The 22,442-nt window shown below is 40.4% G+C and overlaps 1 protein-coding gene across 8 annotated transcripts; it reads left to right on the top strand.

Annotated features, from left to right (window-relative positions):
- The first annotated feature begins 1,813 nt into the window (after positions 1–1,813).
- On the top strand, positions 1,814–22,187 carry PABIR2 (PABIR family member 2). Of its 8 annotated transcripts, none has more exons than XM_010968467.3 (10): positions 1,814–2,870; positions 5,015–5,093; positions 9,160–9,216; positions 9,519–9,562; positions 9,647–9,701; positions 9,969–10,070; positions 10,358–10,440; positions 11,016–11,077; positions 13,174–13,270; positions 20,268–22,187. In XM_010968467.3, exons 1-10 carry the CDS (start codon positions 2,773–2,775, stop codon positions 20,335–20,337), a joined length of 747 nt encoding a protein of 248 aa, XP_010966769.1. In that variant the 5' UTR covers positions 1,814–2,772; the 3' UTR covers positions 20,338–22,187. The 8 variants fall into 8 exon arrangements, with proteins under 8 accessions (XP_010966769.1, XP_010966768.1, XP_010966766.2 ...); XM_010968466.3 differs by having other exon boundaries at positions 10,355–10,440; XM_010968464.3 differs by having other exon boundaries at positions 1,815–2,870; positions 19,328–22,187.
- Positions 22,188–22,442: the final 255 nt, after the last annotated feature.

The raw sequence follows: 22,442 nt of genomic DNA, 5'->3' as shown, positions 1-22,442 counted from the left end.
GATGGCACTAAGTTTCCAGCTATTACCAAAGAGGAGAAATTCTCTTTAAGTGTAGGTACATGTCAGGAACCTAAAACCTGTAAAAGTAGAGACAAGACTCATAATACACACACAAGTTGAAATATCAAAAGGAACAAGTACTCCCAAAACAAAAATTCTGTATACTCTAGTGGCAAACACAACATTTAAAGAAATTATTTTTACTTCCCAATTCTACCCACTTATTATTATACGAACCTGGCTGTGTTTCATGAATAGGTCTTGGTGTTCCGGGGGTATATGCCATTATCTTGGATCGCTGGTTTGCTTAGATCTACACTTTGACCCTTATGCTACTCTTCACTTTGAACATCCCAGTCTGCTGCCATCTGCCCCAGACCTCTTACCTATAAAAGGCATCCCAGAAACATATCATAATCAGCTCTTTATTTTACCGGTTGTCATGGCAACTTCAAAGCAGCATGTTAGCTCTTAGTTATCAGAAGAACAAGATAAATCAAGTTGATCCTAAGCCCACAAACCACAAACACCCCAAACCTCCCAAAAGATTTACATGAAGGGTAAAAGAAACTAGGTAGGCAAGAATGATATGAATAAAACCTGGAAATGATGGCAAAGTAGCATCTGTCTTTTCATATGTCCTTAAGTTTCTCCTAGTTGTTAAGCCCTTGAAAGTTAGGGATTCTACTAAATTGTTTGATTTTTCAGAGTTAGGGATGGTGCAAGTGGTAAAAAATGATTGTTCGGTAGCTGTTGTGAACAGCAGAATGTACTATATTTTTTGAGAAGATTGGGGGGGAGTGGGGTGTTGCTGAGAACTTGGGATAAAAAGAGATACATAAATTAATCAAAAACGGAGCTTGGGTTTCTAATCCAGATGGTGGGAAAATATAGGCAATTTAAAGGAAACGAAAAGTGGTTTAAAAACTCTCATGTTACAAGTAGAACACATAAACATTGAGGAATAAAATGAAGATTGGACTTGGCAAGTTTAATATGCTACAACTAATTGAAGAGGCAGGTAAAACTATTTTTGCAAAAGTTTGAAACCAATTTTCTAATTATTCAAAAGTTTCCTGTGCTTTCTATGTATGTATGATTAACCCAGTACAGTGGCCATCTCTCTCCCAGGGTCATTCAAGTGGTGAGGATTAAATGAATTAATATTTTTAAAGCTCTTAAGAATACTGCCTAGCACACAGTAACTGCTATGTAGGTGTTTGTTCAATAAAGTAAGTAATTCCAGGTCTCACATGCACTGAATCGTAATTGTTAGTGCCTCTGCAAATCCTAGGAAGAAAAAAAATCTGGTTCTGCTACTTGTTCTTCAGGACTTCTCGTAATATCACTGAAGCTAACAGTGCTAGTTTAATGGAGATGAGTGCTTCTCACTATCTATATGAACTCTCATTAGATTCTCTTTATTTTTACACCATTGCTTTTTTCACTTCCCTTTGGTCTAGTGCATCCAAATGGATCATCTGAAAAAGAATTCTGCCCCTCCCAGAGACCAACAAAGTCGAGGGATTTAAGAAATGAGCAGGAATCACAGAAGTCAGAGCATACAAATTGGGAACGAATAAACGTGTAAAACACGTGTTTCTTAGTCCCTTGAATACTAGCCCAAACTCCTCCTGGAAGATGATGCTCCACTGTCTCCAAACGATTGGTTCTTTTCAAAATCGGGCGCCAGGACCCTCGAGCCAATGCCGTGGAGAAAGGCGCCGGGCTCCCTGGAAACGCTCCTCCCCTTTGGAGGAGGTTTGCGGGGCGGGGCTCCCACGCATGCTCCGTGTCCGCCGGCCCATTGGCGCGGCCGCCGGGCGCGTGCGCAAGACCCGATGGGTGCCCGGACGCGGAAGACTTGGCCGCGCGGAGGTTCTCGCTTCTGAAGCGTGGGAGGCAGGTTGTAGATTTTGGTCTTGGCCCCAAGGGGTTCCCCCGGGCCACTGGAATCCAAGAGAGAAAGAGGAGGCACCGAGTCGGCGGCTGGCCGAACCCCCCACCTGTCCTCTAGGCAGGGAGGGGGGTCAAGGAGGGGAGAAGCACCGATTACCGGGCTGAGGAGCCTCCGGGACCGGGTCCCTGAGCATGGGGGGCTGGACCAGTTCCCCGAGCATGGGGAGCTGGAGCCACCGAGGCCGCCCGGCCGGGCCCTGCCCGACTGTCAGCTCCTCGGTGCTAGTGCTGCCCCGGCAGCCGGGTGTCTGTAGCCCGGCCCCGCTTGAGGTCGTCGGCCGAAAGATAGCAGCATGAGTTCCGCCGCTGCCTAGTTTCCTCCCCATCTTCTCTTCCCCCTCTGTCCTCCTCCTTCCTCTCCTTCCTTTCTCCTCTTCCCCGTACCTCGTCCTTCTTTCCCTCCACCCTGCCCTCCTCCTTTCATCCTGTCTTTTGCTTCCTTTCCCCCTCTTCATCATTTACCCCTTTGTCCTCCTGCTTTTCCATCTATCCCTTTTCCCTGCCTCTTGCTGTTACCTCCTTCCATCCATCTCTCTCCTCCTTCCTCTTCCTTCTGTCACCCTCCACAACCTCTCCATCCCCTTCCCCTCCCTCACTGTCATCCTCCCTTCCTCATCCTCACCCTCCTTCCCTCCTCCTCCTCTCCTGCTTTTCTCCGCCCTAGCCCCCGCCCCCAAGCCTCCGCCCCTTAAGCCCCCGCCTCCAGCTCACAGTCCCCAGCAGCTCAGTCCTGCAGCGAGAGAGTCTTGGGAGTCCATAGCTAAGCACCAGGAGCTGAGCACTGTCCGTTGTGCCTGCCTGCAAGTCGCCGACATGGCTCAGGAGAAAATGGAGCTGGACTTTGAGCCTGACACATCTGATGGGGGCACCCTGAGGAGATCCAACAGCGCTCCCCTGATCCATGGGCTCAGGTGAGCAGGGTTGGGGATGATGGAGTGCCGGGTTCAGGGGCTCCTCGACCCCCTGCCATTAGTCTCCTTCCCTCAGGTGAGAGTTGGAGCTCATTTGGGTTCTCCAAACTGAGGGGTTGGGGACTTCTTTGCCTGACAGTGACTTGGGTCTCAAGGTGGAGTGAAAGTTTGACCCCAAACTCTGGGCTGCGCGGGGAAAATGGGGCCCTCTCTACCTGGGGCTCTGTTGGCCCACTCTAAAGGGAATCACAGGAAGCTTATGGCTCTTCTAACAGGTTGCTGCCCTGCCTAACTTACACTACTGAATGTCAGACTGAAGCCCCTGGAACTAGGGTTGCAACTTGACACCTGTCTCTAAGAGCTGCTATTTCTAAGCTTAGTTTAGGAACCCTGGCATTAACAGAGGTTTACTTCAATAAATCACAATTTATCTAATAACTTGTAATTAAATGGCGTGTTCATGTCCTATTAAGTGATTTTGGATTCGTCATAATATTTTCAGATCCTAAAACTGCCTGAAATGCATTCCAGTGAGTGAAAAAAGAAGGGTGGCATGTAGCTTAGGTCAGTGAAAACACAGGTTTTCGAAAAACGAGGGACAAAATTGACCCTTGCATTATAGTAGTAGGGGCTTGTGTTTTCATGTGTGTAAGTCACCAGAGGGTCTATTTTAAGGTCAAATCTTGTGATAGTGGAGGTTAGATTGGCAGACCTCCTGAGCCTATTACATTTCACTTTTGTAGGTAGACAATTCATCTTAGCTAGAGAGCCAATTTGTAGAGACCCTGTAGAAATGGAGTGACTCCAAAAAGGGGGATGGGAATAGAATTAGCCAAAAACATGAATCAAGCACAGCGAAGGCAAAGAAAGAGGTAATCCTTGTCCATCACACTGATTATAGTATACTTATCTTGAGGAAAAAACAGATTTACTCTTTTCTTCTTTTATTATATTTCAAAACTGAGGGCATGGTGGAGTGACTCTTTGCTTTCCTAATGCTGTCCTCGGCGCTACAGTTATTTTTGATACTATAGGAATAAACTGGGCTTTTTGGGTTGTTTTGGATCACGTAAGCAAGCAATTGCTGAGGACTGGGGTGATCCCTGTTGACCTGCATTCAGACAGTGGTAGAAATTACATGCTGTTTTTTGAATCATGATTTAAGTAATTACTTGAAAGGTAGCATGATGCGACAAGAGTGACGCGACCAGGCCTAGTCCCAATTTTCTCCCTAACTGGCTGTGATCAGGATGAGTCACTTAGCCTTTCGGGGTCTCTGTTTTTCATTTAAAATTTCAGAGAGCTGGATTAGGTGATCTCCAGGGTCCCATGATGTCCAATCCAGTTCAGTCCTGAAAATCCTCCTTGACCTCTTGCCTTGGGCACGGCACTCTGCTGGGGACTGCAGGGGTGACCCAAACACCTCTCCCAAGGACTTTAACATACATGCACACTTTTCTTTAATAAAAGGTCGAGTCAGTGTCTCAGGAAGCATCTGATTTACCAGGGTGCCAAGGAGGGGTTTGTGGGATGAAGAGAGGCTTTGGGGAGGGCATGGCATTTGAGATGGGCGTCAAAGGAGAAGAAGGGTTCTGCCAGATGGTGGGGGGAGGGAGGGAATTTGAGGCAGCATGAGCAAAACTCCAGGTATGTTGGTTTAGTTGATGAGCGGGGTTCCAAGGTAGAGCACATGTTTAGGGCGATATGGGAGATGAGCTGATAGGACTCATACTGGAGCACAGGGCTCTGCGGCCCCACTCACGTCACCGCACACATAGAGAGCAGTAAGGTTGCATGTAGGTCCTCTGGGGCAAACAGATGAGGCTGCTGGTGTCTGGTGGTAACCGGTTTTGGGGGCGTGAGTTCTGACCAGAAGCAGCTGGAGGCAACCAGTCTGGAGCTCCGCCCCATACCTTTCCTGACTGTCCCCCAACCCGGAGGAGATCAGTATCTCGGCCAACCTATAATCCACAGCGCACCACTCGGCACCACTCGGGGGGATGCTCTGAAGAGGACGGTGAGGAGTTCGTTGTCCGAAATGAGGAGCCATCAAAGATTTCATTGTTAACTGGAGAACTGGCATTCATAGAGTTGAAGGACATTTTAAACAAAAAGACACTAATCATTTTATTTTTATTTTTCAGTGACCTTTCACAGGTTTTTCAACCTTACACATTTAGAGCTCGGAGGAACAGTACAACGATCATGAGCCGTCACAGCTTGGTAAGTAGAGGAGTAAGTATCCTTGGTGGTTGGGATTGGGGGAAACACTTTCCAATGTAGTGCTTTCTGAAGATGACGTGCTATACCCAGTTGTTTACAAAAGGAAAAAAAAAAGTGCTTTTTATCTATCTTGTGTACTGCTTGTGCTGTTTTCAGCTTTCGGTGCAAAAAGGAAATTGGTTAACATTTTTTCCTGGCTGTGGGACTTGGTATTTTTAAACATTGTTCATTATTTTTTGTCAGTACTGGCATCGTGGTGAGGTAAGTCAGGATTAACTTCTAATTACAGCTGAGCCCAGTGGTCTTTATTTGTCTGAGGATGCCAAAATCACACAAACGGTAGCAGAGCGCTTATTCCTGTTGGACAGGGCTAGCTATCCAAAGTCAAGTCTCCTTGAAAATGCCCGTATTTATATTCTCAGTAGAGGTGCTGATGGTGACTGGTCTATAGAGCCAGAGTTCCTGAGGGTCACCTCTTCTCGTTGGTCGTGTGCAGGAAGTTTTGATACAGTAGCACTTCATGTGCGGGGCCCGCTTGTCCAGCAGCTGCACTGCTCTGGAAGGTCCCATCAGGGACCTGAGATGTAAGCAAATAGATCTCTAGATGGCTGAACCAGATTTCCATAGTCTGTGCACAAAGGTTCATCAGTTTATTTACAGGAGAGGCTCTCTGACCTCTGAATCATCTAAAATTTATGCACAGTTGTAATCTTCCAACTTAGTAGTGTGTGTGAAGCAGCAAATCAGAAGAGGGACATTTGGGTTAAAGTTATTCTAGAAGCTGCTAACGAGGGAAGAGAGGGAGAAACTGAAAAGCGGACAGTGGTTTTGAAAAAATTAGTCTGGCTCGGGATTAGGGCTAAGAGCCTGTTAATAGACCCTGAGGGTGTCACTGGCATCGAACTGTAAAATAATTGACGTTCTTATGGACACCTGGATGATTAACCTTTTCTCAAGTTATGGTACCACCGACACTCAGAGGCTATTTCACATGTTACAGAGTGCTTTCACACACATTTCATTCTCTTAGCAACCCCTGTGAAGTTGGCAGGGCAAATGATGTTTTTCCCAATTAAAAGAGGCAACAGCTAAGACTCAGCCGATCTAAATGACTTGCTCAGAATCACACAATTAGTAAGTGGCAGAGCTGGGATTAGAATGGAGATCTTCCAGTGCCATTCTATTTGGTGAAATCTGTTTAAGAAAGGAGCCAAAGGTTGGGAGTGGGGAATATAACACTTTGAAGAAAGATTTTGAGCTAAAGTGTTTAAAAATACTGAAAGGGGGAAATGGTAGCTATCTGGAGGCTAAACTAATTACTTCGCCTTCTTCCCTGACAATCCTAGAAACTACAATTACTCATTTTTCCTGTATATGTGGAAAATGTCTCTATGTATTATAAAGCCATGTTCCTTATATCAGTAGCATAGCGGAGAAGGGACAATGGCTTTGCCTCTCTGCACTTGGCTCTTTTCTAAGATGTGAAGATCCGTATCAGCTCTGATGGGGCCCATGTCTCACGAATACCCTTCGCTCTGGCTGTGCTAGAATGCACGAGTTTGCTCAAGGAGCCACGTTGATCCACTGTTCTTTGTTGGTCCTTGCCCTGTCCCCATCTCCTTTCTGGCTTTCTGATTTGGGACGCCTTCCCCAGCAGCCTTTGGCTACTTTTGTCATAACCTTGATTATAGCATATGCACTATTCCACTGTGTACTCTACAAAATCTGAATACACTTCCCTATGTGCCGTATTAACCTGCATACAGCAAGGTGTTGCTGACTTAAGTGGGGAGGGGGGAAGGGGAGGGGGTGGTGGAAGAGACATGCAGAAGTGGGATCTTCATGATTTGACAACCGATTAGATAGAAGGCAGGGAGAAGGAGGGCCCAGAGTGACTGAAATTGTATGTCTTGCTGGGACAGGGGAAAAGTGTTGCCTTAATTCTGGGGAGGGAATTGAGAGGATTCAGTCATTGGAGGGAAAACAGATCCATCTTTCTGGGGTGCCAGTGGCCACTGCTGTTCTCCAAAGCAATATTCTAAATCTTTTCCAAAATGACAGTCTCCTGATCACATCACCTTTCACTTTCAGCCCTTCGCACTTTCTAGAGAAGGCAGACACCTCTCTCATATAAACGTCAGCTTTCTCAGCTTTCTTCTCTTGCAGATGCATTTACCTTCACAGGTGGTGCTTTCTCCTGATGTTTCAGAAGTTGTTGACTCCCCTGTCCCTTTGCTCGGTCTGTCGTCTCCTCTTTATCTTGTGTCTTCAGTCCCTTCCTTGCCGCCTCTCCTGCTCCCCCGTTCTCCCGTCTCACACATCTAGCATCTGGAAAACAAACATTTATTTTTTCATTGGTCTGTCTATCCCTTTTCCCCTTCCCCTCCCCGAGCTTTTTCAAAGCTTAATCTACACTCAGCTGCCTCGAATTCCTTGCCAACCATTCAGCCGGTTGATAATCTCATGACATCTACCACAACTTCATTAAAAACCCATCCTGCGTCACAGAACATTGTAAACTGACCATACTTCAATTAAAAATGAAAAAACCATCCTGCAAAAGTCACCAGCGCCCACTTGCCACCAGGGTCAGGGGCCCCTTTTCTGGTCCCACATGAGCTCTCTGCTTTACTTCACAACACGAACCAGTGCCTCCTTGAGGTTCTCAAGCCGTTTTGCTCAGCCCACGTTGTACTCTGGTTGCTGGTACTAGACACCACTCTGCCTACTTCCCACTTCTGTCTCAAACTGACAAGTTGTGCGTGATGAAGACGTACCATGTAAACTTGGGACTTTCTCCGCAGTCAGCTTCTGGCAGTCCATACTTTGGCTTTCCTGATTATTTCACTGCCTGTGGGGTTTCTTTTGTTCCCTGATGGACACACTGGTTCTCTCTGCCACAGTATCCTGATGGAGTCTTTCCTGCCTTATTTATTTTCTTTGGAGCTTAGTGTTTTTTCAAATGACCTTATTAAGAGTTCACCAGCAAAGTTGTATTACTTTCATAATGGAAAAAATTACTTGTTAAAAATTTTTCTCTTTTTAAAGCCCAGGAGAGGAAAAAGTAAAAGAAAGGGGTGGGGAACGGGGTGATCTCTTTTGAGGTAAAATCTTATTTCAGTGGATAACTTTCAAAAATTTCACCTGAATTAGCTTTTGCCTAAAAAACTTAGAGCAGTTTATCACTATTTTATACTGCTCACTACATGAGTATTTTTTAAAGTTTTAATAGGATAAGGCCTCCTGTAGCAGGATAATTGTCATATTTGGTTTTATAGTATTACAAATTCATTTGCATTGCAACAGGGAATAAGTAATAGTTGTTTACATTATGGCTATTAGAACCCTGTAAAATGGCGATGTGAATTGTACCTTACATTTTGCGATCAAATTATGATGACTTTGAAGGAACATAATTTGGTCTCCAAATCATTTCATCTTTGCATTATTAAAAAACGATCTAAGGGGAAGCAACAGTTATCTTAAAAATGCACCTTGCCTTCTACATTGATTTTTCTGAACTAGTAAGCTCTGTAGTGATAGCGTTAGTGATCAAATTTTAGAATTGACTTAGACCATGTGAATACAATTTCCTTATTGCAGTTTTGAAATGTTCTCGATAAACATTAATCATAGACAAATGATACTGGGCTTATTTGCCCATCTTCCTCCACTGGTGCACTGGTAATAAAAATGAATAGAAATCAGTGTTTTTGCTTTCCCCTCATATAGAGTTCCTTATTTTAGATAAGTGGGGTAATGGCTATTTCTAAGACCTGGAGTCTTTTTTTTATATATAAATGTACACAGCTCTGCATTCATTTAGGAAAAATGTTAAAGTCAGTGCCTGTCTAGCGACAGATGGTGCCTTGAGGTTGGACACCTGGTGTACTTTCTAAAGACTGAATGTACTGCCTCTCTAGTGCATTAACGTTTGGTGATTTAAAGAGCTAGATTTCTAAGAAGAATATGAAAAATAATCTAAGAAGAGGTTGGAGACTGGCACTGACAGCAACCTGCTGCTCTGTGATTCAGAAAATAGTAAATGTTTACTTTTTCTTTCCAGTTGCTGTCATCCTCACCTAATCGTGTTCCTAGCAGCAGACTGCATCAAATCAGAAGGGTAAATTTTACTTACTGGCTGAAGTCTATAACTTTCTGAATTTTACATTTTGATTTGATTTTCATTGTGCAGATTTAGATATCACACATGAATCAGGCTGCCACTCTGGGTAGTTGTGGACAGATTAAAGTTCTTCTGAGTGGGCAGATAAAATACAGAGGTGGCATGGGTGACAGTCTTAGCCTGTTAGTTCTGCTCTACTGTGCTGATGTCAAATGAGGTAGAGAAGTCCTTTTTTTTTTCCTTTGAAATAGAGAACTGTGTGGATAAATACTATGTTTTCAACACGTTTGCCTTTGCAGGAGGAAGGCATGGATATAATGAACAGAGAAACTGCACATGAAAGGTTAGTGCTTCACCAGAGCAGGGCGGAGCCTAAGGTGTATCTGGTTTATAAGCACTGATGGCTGTTCATTTTTGTTGGTTTTAGAGAAGTGCAAACCGCAATGCAGATAAGCCAATCGTGGGATGAGAGCTTGAGCCTGGTAAAGTTTTCACATGTCTGCTTGGTTCTATTTTCTCGAACCTGTTACATTGTCCCTTGTCTTCGTTCATTTTTTCATACACCTCTGGCCCTTCCATTCCCAAATTTGAATGCAGTGTTTGATTTCTGCTTTTCCACCAGAATATGAGGTTGCAACTTTAGAGTCTGTATATTTCTACTCTAAAAATATAGACATGTTTGAGTAGTATAGAAGAGCTGTGATGTGTTGAGGTGTGAATTACAAGGAAATAACACTTTATGTTTACAGAGTGATAGTGATTTTGACAAGGCGGAGAAATTATATTCTCCAAAAAGGATTGACTTCACTCCGGTTTCTCCTGCACCATCACCCACCAGAGGATTTGGAAAGGTAGGTTCATTGAATAGGATACTACCTCTCACACACTGAGCTGTTTACTCTCTAAAATACACACACAAATCACTTTATTTTTAAAGAACTGAGTAACTGGAAGGAAAATTAATGAAACTCTATGATAGTAATTTGAAAAAAATCTAGCTATTTATCTATATTCTCTCATAAATATATATGAGAGACAGACAGCTAAGCAATTCTAAGGATGTTGTTTTTGTCATTTTGAGAAGAACCTTTTGATAACTGGAGCACTAGAACTATTTTAATATGTTTTTTTCTAGCAGTGTTTTTCACCATCCTTACAAATGTTTGTGAGCAGCAGTGGGCTGCCACCAAGTCCCATTCCTAGTCCAAGACGCTTTTCCAGGTAAGTAAACCTGCTGTTTAAATGCAGTTTAAATTTATCTCTCTGGTGAACGTTTCCCCCAACATTTTATTATGGCAATTTTCAAACAGCAAAACTGAAGGAATTTCACAGTGAATATCCATATACCTACCACCAATATTCTATCATTAATATTTTACCATATTTATTTTTTTGAGACTCAGTGCCAGTTCATGTTTAGAGGGGACACACACACACACACACATACACACACACACACGATGATATATCCTTTATTAGGATAAGGGAAAAAATTTTTAAGATTGTAGACCAGTCAGAATCCCAAATAACTTATTATAAGGTTTATCTTTTTTAAACTGTATTTTGATTTATAACACAATTTTTTTAAATCGCTTAAAATGCCATTTTATTCCAGATTGTCATATGCCATGTCGGATCATGTATTGGCATTTCAGTTACTCAACCAACAGCACAGACATTGTCCATTTCTCCCTACATGGCTATCAGTTTTATTGATTTATTTGGTGGGCCTCAGTGTTTTATCTTGCATCTTTGAAGTACTTCATGTCATCCTGTTTGTTTATTCTTTAAAGCAGGAGAAGTCAGAGTCCAGTCAAGTGCATTAGGCCCAGTGTTCTTGGTCCTCTTAAAAGAAAAGGTACGCACCCCCGTTCTGCTATTAAACCTTGTCAAGTTTGAATTACAAGTTAGAATTTCTCTGAAATTAGTTCAAGGCATGGCTCCTTTTTTCTCAAGAAATAGTGAAATACTCCTTCCAATGTATGCTTTACTGATTTGAAATTCTGTGAATTAGTTATTTGATACTGTCTATATTTTTTATCCTTCATATTCATATCTTATTCATATATTCATATTATTAATATGTATTCCAAAAATTTTGCCTCTTGGTGATTTGAATATAAAAGAGATGCAAGTTGATACATTGCAGAAGTATCTGCTAATGTCATAGCATATAAGTCCATAAACATGCTGTATGCTCTCACCTCTGCCACCACCAAATGATACTTTGGCAGACAGAGAACTGCCTTGTATTTGAATCTCTATAGGTGCTCTGTTAATTACCTTATTTTAAACCCCAAAGTTCTAAACTAAAATGATCTCACTCAATGCTAGCTTTAGATGCTTACAGAGAGCACCCAATGAGTCTTTTTTTTTTTAAAAAAAAAAAAAGCAAAGAAATTTAACACAGGTTTACTCATTATTCCTGGGGATGTGACTGCACGATTGCCAGTATTGGATGCTATTTTAAATGAGAGTTTTAATAATCTGAAAAAAAAAACCAATTCAGTAAGTGTTTTTTTTGTGCAGATCCCCTCTGGGGCCAGTAAACAAATCAACAATTCTAATGTTAGGTAAACGGATACCAGTGGCTTTGGCAAAAACGTTCCAGTGATTGAATCACACAGAGATTTGAGAAGTGCTATATTTCAGAAAACTTAAAATTAAAGATGGTGTCCTCTGGAAATAGGTGCTGATACAATGACAGTATTTGTATTTAGTGAATAAATTTTAGTTTATAAACCAGTAGTCTTTTTCCTTCATGCTGCAAGGAATTATTTACAATCCTAAGAATCTTCTCAGGAGCTATTATGTGAAAATAAAACTTGGAAATTAAAGCTAGTATTGTTATTATTATTAATTTTAAATATGTTGTAGGAAGTTGGTGGAATTTAATATGGTTGTTGCGTTTCAAAGCTATTCCAAAGTATACCAGCAGATGGAGAGGTTCTTTGCTAAAAAGGGCTAAAGTCTTTTGCTAATGAGGTGTTGAAAGCCCGGCAACAAATAAAAATGTAACCTTTCTTGAATTACAGTAATTTTCAGAATAGCTCCAGAGGAAAGATAATACGAATCGATTAATAATATGGAAAAAGTGAATGTTGCATTTGTTCTTGCTTGAGCTTTTTCCATCATAAGAATCTTGTACAGGTTTAAGTTCATGATGACTAATTTCCTACTGGAGTATAGATAGGCCCAAGAATTAAATTGTCTTTATGTTCAATTTTAAAGCTGAGATAAAGAGCTTCAAAACCAAAGTGTGCACATGTTTTAAATCATTGCTTATTTGGAAAGGGGCTTTTTCTCTCTAATTCATGGTTGTTCGTCTTTTCAGTGACAAAATGTTAAGCATTATTCCTATTGATGCAAAGCTTTCTATTCCCAGTTCTGAGAAAATCTATAGGATTGAAGCAGCCAGTGCAACATCAATTTTGTGAATTGATGAATAAATTGCTTTCAATTACAGTTGTGCTTTCACACTTATATTTTTAAATATAAGCATAGAAAGCTCTTTATCAGACTGCATACTTTTTAATCCATTTGACTTCAACTCAGGAAATGTTCCAATATTAAAATGTATAAAATCAATAGTCTTTACTAATCATCTGGCATAAATTACTATTCACTGTGAGCTTCGGCTGTCGGGGGAACACTTGATTTCTGCTCTGGTTAGTCTTGATTCATTTTGCCTAATGCCATCAGTGTTCTACCCTTCTATTAAAGAACATGACTAATGGGTGACGTGCTACATACAATAAATGAGAAGGTATTTTTAGGCCTGCTGACTTTTTGGTCGAGGTTATATGGAAGTATAGTTCTTCTACTTGCTTTAATACATAGAAAAACAGCTTTCAAGTAGCAGCTTGATGTATTCTGATCTTTGGTTGAACAGAAATCACCCCATTTTAGCAGTAAGCCTGTATCTGTAAAATACATCATCTCTTTCTGTTTTAGGTGAAATGGAGACTGAAAGCCAGCCCAAGAGGCTCTTCCAGGGCACTACCAATATGCTGTCTCCGGAGGCTGCACAATTATCTGACCTCAGTTCATGGTAAAAAATGAAATAAAATCAAAAGAATATTAGGGTATGATGCATTAGAAAGAACCACATCAAAAGTATATTGGGATCATTTAAAATACATTCAGCTTGTTATTCATGGTCCCTAGAGGTGACATCTCTGTGGAGGTATAGACAAGTGTGAGAAACCAGATTGTTTGAAAGTCCTCAGTACTTCCTTGGGTAATTGCATGTGTCTTTTTGGCACCTCCACCTTCATGCCTAGCTCCTGTCAGGTCAGCCTCTCTCAGTAGGTGCTGATGGTCTAGGAGAGCATCAGCTGGAGGGCGTGAGAGTCTCTGGGTTTCCTGGGTAACATGCATTAATCGTGGCTGCCCTGCCTGCATCTTGTGTTACATCCTTTTGACTTAGCGGAGAACCCCAGCTTTCTCTGAAGCATGGCATTTTCTAAATAGCATTATCTGTTGTTGTAAAATCTTTTTGAAATTTTGGGTGTAGTCCACAGTGTCAACTAAGGTTTCGTTTTAATAGTAGTACTTCCAGGTGCCTATGGTCTGTTCACATACATTTATTTTTTTTCAGTCTTGCTCATCCAAGTTGAGGTGTGTAACTTAAGGACCTTCAGTGTTTTTGAGAGAAACTTAACTTCTTTTCCTGCACCTGAAGTTGAGTACTTGAATGTCAACATACACATTGGAAGGAAGGGGAAAGGCTAGTAGGAGTGGCCAGGTGCTATTATGAAATCTTTCAGTACGTTTTAATCAACTTACTGAGCACCCATGTTCTAGAGGCAATTGTGTAGTGCCTTTCAGAACTTTTTGTTCCCTAAGTTTTATGGCTAAGGATTTTTTTTCTAAGAGCCCCAGAGGGCATTCACTTTAAAAAGATGGTGCCCTCTAAATGGAAGAATCATGTATGCCACTTATAAGTTATACGCATTGACAATCCCTTCTTTCCAAATCACTTATCATTGTTTTGTCCAAAATAACCTCTACTTCTGGTTGACCAAGAAGTCATAGATTATTCTAGCTTATTAGACTCATTGATCAGTACTGTTCTAACCTTGGAACAGATGCCTTTTAGATTGTTCCAGCTATTTTCAGCCCCACCATCTCCCTTCTCTCTCATCTCTGTCTGTCCTTGGTAGCTCAGTGTGCTAATTTTGGTAGAGTGCCTTTCCAGGTATGTAGATGATTGCAAAGAGAAAACTTCTAAAGCTTGTCAAGAGGACTAGTGGATGAAACTCTATACTTAGTGGAAACTGCATATCACTTCTATGGTAAAGTGTATTTTAATATAGGCACATGACATTATAAATAGATTTGCTTACCCAGTTACTAACCAAGTACCCAAGTTCATATTAAAAGATATGGAAGCTTTTTGCCACACTAAAAACATACAGGGTGAGGTGATTTTTTTAAAATATTGTTGTAGGCTGTGCATGATGCCGTGAAACAGGTTCACACAAATAAGTAAGACAGGAAAGAGAACGTATAGTATCTACCAAGGGTCCTCTCCCCTCGTCCAGACGTTTATTCCTCTGAGCAGCACAACCTAAGCTGTCTATGGTGGTGGTTGTTGTGACACTTCTAGTTCTGTTGCCACTGCTCCCATTCTCCACAGACCTGTGAGTGGCTGTGGGAGCCCCGGGAACATCCACATTGGTGATGAAGGGTAGGTTTGGTCTGTAAATGCAAGAAGTGTTGCCTCACACTAGAGAGATTTGCTTTATTCATGGCTGCTCATAGAGTGCTAACAAGCCAACATATGGCTCGAGTAATATGTTAAAAAAGAAATTTATTACTTAGAATTCAGAAAACTAAGTGTCAAAGATATTTAGGTGATTAGACTTTCAAGTGATGTTTATAGTAAGTTTGTAGCATCTGGAATTCTGAGGATATTAAAGCTGAAAATTGCACTAAGACTTTTGGAACACCTTGCATACTAATATTGCTGACATTTACATCTACAATTAAGATAATTTAAATATGAGTTATTCATGATGTAAAAATTGGATTCTGCTTTTGCAGAAACTTTTCCCCCTGTGTCTTTAAAGCAGTTTCATTGACCAGACGTCCATATTCTTAGAAATGGGGACAAAGATGGGAACTAGCTGTGTTCTGGTTTCTATTGCCAAGGATAACAATCTATTTGATAACTAAGGAAACCATCTTTATACATGGGAGAGAAAAGGCCGATCATTAGTAGGCATTATCTCATCATTTAAATCGTTATAGTTTGTTTCCTGCCCCACCCTACAAAGAAAATATTTTTTTTAATGGAGGTACTGGGGAGTGAACCCAGGACCTCATGCATGCTAAGCATGCCCTCTACCACTGAGCTGTACCCCCACCCCCAGAAAAGACAAACTTTAAAACTTTAGTTTATATACTAGATAATGATCTTTAAAATCTTCATCTTTGAAGTATAAATTAAATGTGAAATTTGAGTGTGGACCCATTTGGAGTTTGTGTCCGGTGCTCCAGCTGCTATCCAAACAAATAGTGGGCCTACTTTTTTGTAACATTTTTTACTAAAAATTCTAAAATCTTTGCCAACCAAATCTGGGGGATGTTGCTAATCACAAGGCAGGAATTCTGTCATTCTGCATTTAGTCCTTACGAACATCAGGAATTTGACCATAACTCAGAAGTATACTTGGAAGTGTGATTTTAAAAAGTTAGAGGTGGGGAGGGTATAGCTCAGTGGTAGAGCACATGCTTAGCAGGTACAAGGTCCTGGGTTCGATCCCCAGTACCGCCATTAAAAAAATTTCTTAAAAAGTTTAGCAGTTATACAGCAAAATGATGCTGGGTGTTCATAAGGTAAGATAGTAGAGACCAGAGAACATACCCTGTGGACCAGTTTAATCCACACCAAGGGGTCGAGGGATGCCCCATAGTCTTACCTTACATGACAATCTGTGCTGGAGTTGATAGGGCTGGGGGTAATTCTTAGTGCATTTCCCTGCCTGCCGTTAATCTGATCGAACCCAGTTTATTGACCGGATGAGGCACAGGGTGGCTCAACCAGCTGGGTGACAGATAGCGTGAGTCACACTGGACAACCTAGTTGTGTTGTTACTTTATCATTGAATGTTTTAATGATTCCCTTATACTTTCACCCTTAGTTTTTTAGACAGAGGGCACCACTTGAATCTGAAGTATTTTTGGTAGGGTGGCTCATATATTGCGTCAGTATGTATAGTCAGTGGCTGGAGTGAATTAGTTCACTTTTGTTTTGTGTACGCCTGTGTCCAATTTGAATTGTCTACGTCCTTTGCTTTCCTGCCATTGTCTGGCTTTGGGCCATTAGTCTAAAGCTCATTAGCACCTCCATCAGAGCTTCAACTAGGAGAGAAAAAAAAAAGAGAGAAACTCAAATTGGACTATACTTTGTTGCTTTTAGAAGCCGTGGTAGAAGGTTTAATAGCAGACACTGTGAAAATCACTTTTGTCCAGTGATCCCTCCCTGGATTAAAAAATCACATGTCTTGCTTGTGGATATATTAACAGGGGGAATTTGTGACCTGTAGTCGCTGCTTCATGATTAATTAGAACAGAAACTAGATTTTAGTTTAGCGAAAATATCTGGTTAAACGTTTGCCAGGCTCTGAATCTAAATTGCAGTGGGGACTAAATGTAAGTATGCTATTTTTCAGTTAATGAATAAAATTATATTTGTTTATACCTAATAATAGAGAGGAAATTCTTTAAAAAATTCTTGAAAAATACATGAAGTGAAATGTTCAGATTTGTATATTTTTTCCTTGGTAACTTCCCCATTAGCTTACTTCTTTAAGGTAATCAACAGTGTTAGAAGACAGATTTCACAGTGTGCATCCTGTTCTGTGTTTTTGAATGAATGCAAGATTCACCTAAGCAAGCAGGTTTTATTGCAAATGGAATCTTTTAACCCAGGGCTCACCATAAGTCTGGTTGGAATAAGAAAGTATTTATATTCAGATTATCTGCTTGGTGGCCAAATTTTAATCTAAGCCTGTTTCTTCCTGCCAAGTAGCATAGAGCGTGTCCATTGGCTTCCCAGCCAATATGTGCTTTAGGAAAGTAAATTCATTTTAATATTAGTCTAGGCAGAATGCTTCAGGAGGAAAAATCACATATGTTCCAGAGGCAAATATAAAGGTCTTTTGATTTTCCGATGCCTTAGATTATCTGTGCAACTTTCTTTCAGTACTTTGAATAATTCATGTTTTAGACCCATTTTGCCATTTGGTTGAAGACATACCGGAGCCAGCTAAAGTTTCCAAACTTCTTACTTGAAAGTGGGATTATTAATGATGCATTTGACAGAAGTAAGCATAGAGTAGGAGTCTTGTGGAATATACTGTTTCCATTTTTATTTTTACTTTTCCAAAGCCTATTTGTATTCTGTTTCCACCTAAAAACAATCCACGGGCAGTAGAAAGCAATGACATTTTGAAGAAAAATGAAAGAGTAGAGAAGCTGGGGCGGGGAAAGTTACATTTCCCCGAGGGTGGTATAGAGCCCAGCAACGTACCATTGGTCGCTTAACACTGGAAATACATTAACTTGGAAATTTATAAAAATGGTACTATTAAAGACATAATGTTTAGTCTTAGTGCAGTTTAGACCAGGATGAACTTTTGCAAAGGGGCTAGTGAGCAAACTTAAACCAGAACCTGTATTTGCTGATTCATAATTCCTTCTCTAATTCTAGGCTTTGTTTCCTTTTCAGAAATAAAAAGTATGTCTGTGTAGATCTTAAAACTGCCTGATTCCTTCTTTAGCTTTCTCTCACCGTGTTCTCCTGGCTCTCTGTACTATAGCCAGGCTAGCCTGCTTTTGGCTTCTAGAAATCCCCTTGCTTCCTCCCAAACCTTACCCAGTTCACACCTACTCATCTTTCAGATGACTGGTCAGATCTCACTTTTGGGGAGCCTTGTTCCTGCATATTCCTCCAAATTAGTTCAAGTCACCCATGTTATACACTCTCGGAGCCCCTTATATCTTTGCTGCTTTGATCACAAGTTATGATACAGTTACTAGCATGATTATTTAAATATCTGTCTCCTGCACGATACTCTTAAGTTAGATGAGGGCAGGGATATGTCTGTCTTATATACCATTTTACGTCTAATATCTAGCATACATCTTGCACTTGGCAGATACTCAAGAAATATTAGCATAAATGAATTTACAAGTGAATGAATGAATTTGGGCCAAATATAGAACATAGAGCTTATATATTGGATTGATGGGTATGGCTGAGCTAGGTTATAGAGGTTGCTGATGCCCAGGTGAGGAGTTTTGGTGGAAGGCTAGGAGCAGAAGCCAAGTGTCAGGATTAAAGAGGCAAGTGGACAGTGAGGATATTGGGCCCGTGGATAGAGAACATTCCTCTTAGAAGCTGAACTGGATAGTAACTGAAGGGACCAAAGAAAGGAGTCTTTTAGAAATAGGAAGGAAACCTTTGAGTTGTCAAAGAGGAAAGGAAATAGTCTAAGAAATTCATAAAATGAGAAAATTATAAAAGGCAAATAATGGAGGGAACTAGAAAAATATGCATATTTCAAAATAAAAACACCTATTTTGAATTGGAGATTTCTTGGGAGTGGGGAAGTGATAAAATCTAGGATTGAAAGACTGTTCCGGAATGGAAGAGCCATGACACAGTATACTTGGTAGAATTACTGCCAACAGTCCAGGTACCTCGAAAAGTAAATGTTCCTCTTACTCTAAGGCTGATGGGAAGGTAAGAAGATAAATATAAGTAAAAATCTCTTGAGTTGGAGGTAGGGGATCTCCCTCACGGGAACCATGACATATGACAAGGAGCACTTACTATGTGTTGGACACTCTGGTGCCCCTAGGAGAGCACTCAAATGACACAAAACCTCAAATGTCTTACTTTGGATTTTTGTGACTTTGTCCTTTCGTGGGTATCTGAATAGAGTACATTATGTAGTTTTGCTGTTGCTTTTATGCTTCTTATTGTTTACAAATGCTGTACTGATGTGTGAGTTCTTGAAACTGTGTTGTTGCATGTTATGTTTACCTTGACCCTGATAGATGCATCTGCTTATAATTCTTTTTGCTTTGTCCTCAGTTCAGATATTTTGGATGGCAGTAGTAGCAGCAGTGGCTTGTCCTCAGACTCACTGGCTAAAGGCAGCACAACCGCCGAGCCTCCAGTAGCATGCTCCAATTCATGCTCTCCGTTCATCTTGATGGATGATCTCTCACCCAAGTGACTTACCCATTTCTGATTCTAACTGCTGTTTCCTACATAAAACATTCAGTGAGGAACGCAGAGAACTTTGATCCATAATGAGGATTAAAGTGTTAACCGATCTAAATCAGTTTGATGCCATTCTTTTTTGGCACCTCCCTTCTCTAAAGTTCGATTTTATGACTGTAGTGACCTTACTTATGTCTCCTTTTGCTGATCTCATTTTGAAACAAGTGACTAAATCTCAAATACTCATTTTTGATTGCTTAGAGTATATGTATAAAAATATTTTTTCTCAGTGCCTGAAAGAGCACCTATTTTAGTCTACACATTTAAGGAAAGCACTGATATGTATTTTCAATAATGATATGTGATTTCCCAGCAGTCACATGACAGCTCGAGTTGATCAGAAATTCTCTTGCTTGAGAGATTTTTTTTTTGTTCTCTTAACTACATAGTTTCAAATCTCTTTATTTCACGATAATAGATGGATTGCTTTTGATTATATTAAATTTTTATTTCCCTGCATCAGCTTAAAGTACATTATTTTGTTTCCCTTTCCTGTTTGAGCTGCTTCCTTGCCATTTCTCACCGAGGGGAAAAGACATGTCGTGGCTTTCATTACTGTCCATACCGCTTCTTTGCTGTTGGAGTGTGTGACGCGAGGATCGATTTTAGTGCTGAGACTGTAAATGGACTTACAAGACGCCTGAATTAGTCACCACAGCTTCTTCCGACTTAGCTACCACAGTTGATATTTTTCTCTCCTCAAGCCTGTTGCCCTAAGGAATATATAAAATATTGTTAATGTTTCCAGGTGGTGTTATCAAGGAGAAGAAATTCCCGCCTTGACCAGATGTGTGGAGCATCTACAAATGAATGAATAATGTTATTTACACACAAACCACTGTGTAGAAAAGTGTACATGGAGCTTGACAGCTTGTCTCGGGTGGTTGTAATGAGGCCTGAGGTGCCTTGGGGCACAGATAGATCACAGACAGATAGATCACAAGGTGGGGTAGACAAGGGGCTTTATGTATCTTACTGCCACATACTGTTTCAATTGCTGCTTTTTTCTGATTCCTTTTTTTGTCATCGGGGTCGTTTGTTTTGTCGTGTGATGAGTGGTGTGGCCGATCTTGTTTTGGTTATTGTGTTGCTACCAGAATCCAAATCCAGTTCTTGCACCTGCTGCCTTATGGTAAAGGCAGTTTAATCTCTACGAGGAAGCTTTTAGGAGCTGCAAGAGTCAATGTCATTGTGCATCCTGCTTTTAAGAAGCTGTTTGAGCTGTCAGCAGTGTCCATGATAGTAAGTCTGCAGTACCCTACGTATTTAACGTTTAAAAGAGGAAAATCCTGGTAGAGCTGTTTCAAAAACCTGAGTGTAATTTACTGCTGTGTTATTTATTATTTAAAACTGTGTAAACATGTCTGTTGTGATAGATTACTTTTAATGTTCGGACATCGTGGTTGAATTGACTGTATTTAATATGCAAATTTGCCTACTAGGCCCATAATATTCCATTTTAAAGTGAATGTAAGAAATGAAAACTACTGCATTTGTGTCTTTTGAAGGCAGAGATCCTTGACTTTTGAGGGAAGATGATGCGCTTTGAGGGTACTCACAGACTGGCAATCCTGTAGGGCTTGAAGGGAACCCTATTCTCTTTGAATTATAAGAGAGCTTCACTTAGCTTGCAGGAAGTAGTTCTGTGACAGCATCAGCTGTGTTGTTTATTTTAAATCATGATAACGTCCACCATAGCCATTAATGACTTTATTTCTCATATTGACTTTCACCTGTGCAATGTCCACAATCCTTCCAACCTAACATGAATAAATATTATGAAGATTGTTCTCTAGTATGCCATTTTAAAGAAGAATCACTTTGATGGTATTCAGTGTATTTATTCTGGTTGTGAAAGACCCATGTTCAGAGTGTCTGCCTGTATAAAACTGAGAAATGGTCTTCTCTTATAGGATATTTATCCACCTGCTCTCTACTGTCTTCTTTGCCTTAAAGGGACACTTTTGGCCATCATTTTTTGGCTCTAATTTACGGCTCTTAAGAAATAACCTTTGGAATGTGATGATGTTTAAATTTATTTTTGAAATTCACTGGTGGGGTAGAATTGGGTTAGGAAAATGAAATTGTTCCAATAGTATGAGAACTAGGAGGCAAGATGATTCACTTTACTGTTTAAACCAAGGTTCATTTTTATTGGTTAAAGTGACTAGAAAGTTAAGTTTGTGCAGGGATTGTTTTGAATAAATAAAAGATAGAGATGCTAACCTTCAGATGAGCTTTGTTGACAGTACTCCTTTATTTTTATATAAAGTCTAATATTTGAAAAGTGATCATTGTTATAAAGTAAAATTCTCTCTTCCTATTCTAATAATATATCATGTTCCAGGCTTCTATTTGAAAACAAGTATAAGAGATGATATGATAAGAAAATTTAATAGATGCTCTTTTTGCTTGACTGACTTATATAATCACTGTGTTTCATGATAACTGCTTTTGGAATAATAGGAAGTTTTGCGAAATGCTGGCCTTGTGTATATCTTAGAATGCAAATTTAATAAAATGTGTACACATGCATAAAATTCTATAAAATTTTGGAAGCCTCTCTCTTTTATTCTTATTAATTATTTTCTGCCTCTGTATCCCCATATTGCATTCTCTGTGTCTAATTGCACTCAAGTTCTAAATAAAAGGATATCAGGAACACAAAGGGCCTAATAGCTGTTTTGAAGTTTGGGCTGTTTCCCAAAACAAAGAGAAACCTTTCCAACATAATCTGTCAAATTTTCAAGAGCATTTTGTAGGATTTGACAATTTGGAAGGTTCTTGCCAAGGCCACACATATTTCTTACTTGTTTTGGATTTATTTTATCTTATTATGCTTTTTTTTTACATATTCATGACTCTAAATTGTTTTTGGAACAAGATGGGGGGTGGAGACAGGCAAAAAATAAAAGCCTTTCAT

Source organism: Camelus bactrianus, chromosome X, assembly GCF_048773025.1.
Source record: "Camelus bactrianus isolate YW-2024 breed Bactrian camel chromosome X, ASM4877302v1, whole genome shotgun sequence".
Classification (NCBI taxonomy): Eukaryota; Metazoa; Chordata; class Mammalia; order Artiodactyla; family Camelidae; genus Camelus; species Camelus bactrianus.
This window is presented reverse-complemented; position numbering and strand designations above follow the sequence as displayed.

Excerpts from the sequence above, each read along its gene's own strand:
- PABIR2 (XM_010968462.3), top strand. The coding sequence starts at position 2,773 with ATGGCTCAGGAGAAAATGGAGCTGGACTTTGAGCCTGACACATCTGAT. Across the intron at positions 9,563-9,646 it reads AGAGAAACTGCACATGAAAG|AGAAGTGCAAACCGCAATGC; the intron begins GTTAGTGCTTCA and ends TGTTGGTTTTAG. Across the intron at positions 9,702-9,968 it reads GGGATGAGAGCTTGAGCCTG|AGTGATAGTGATTTTGACAA; the intron begins GTAAAGTTTTCA and ends TTATGTTTACAG.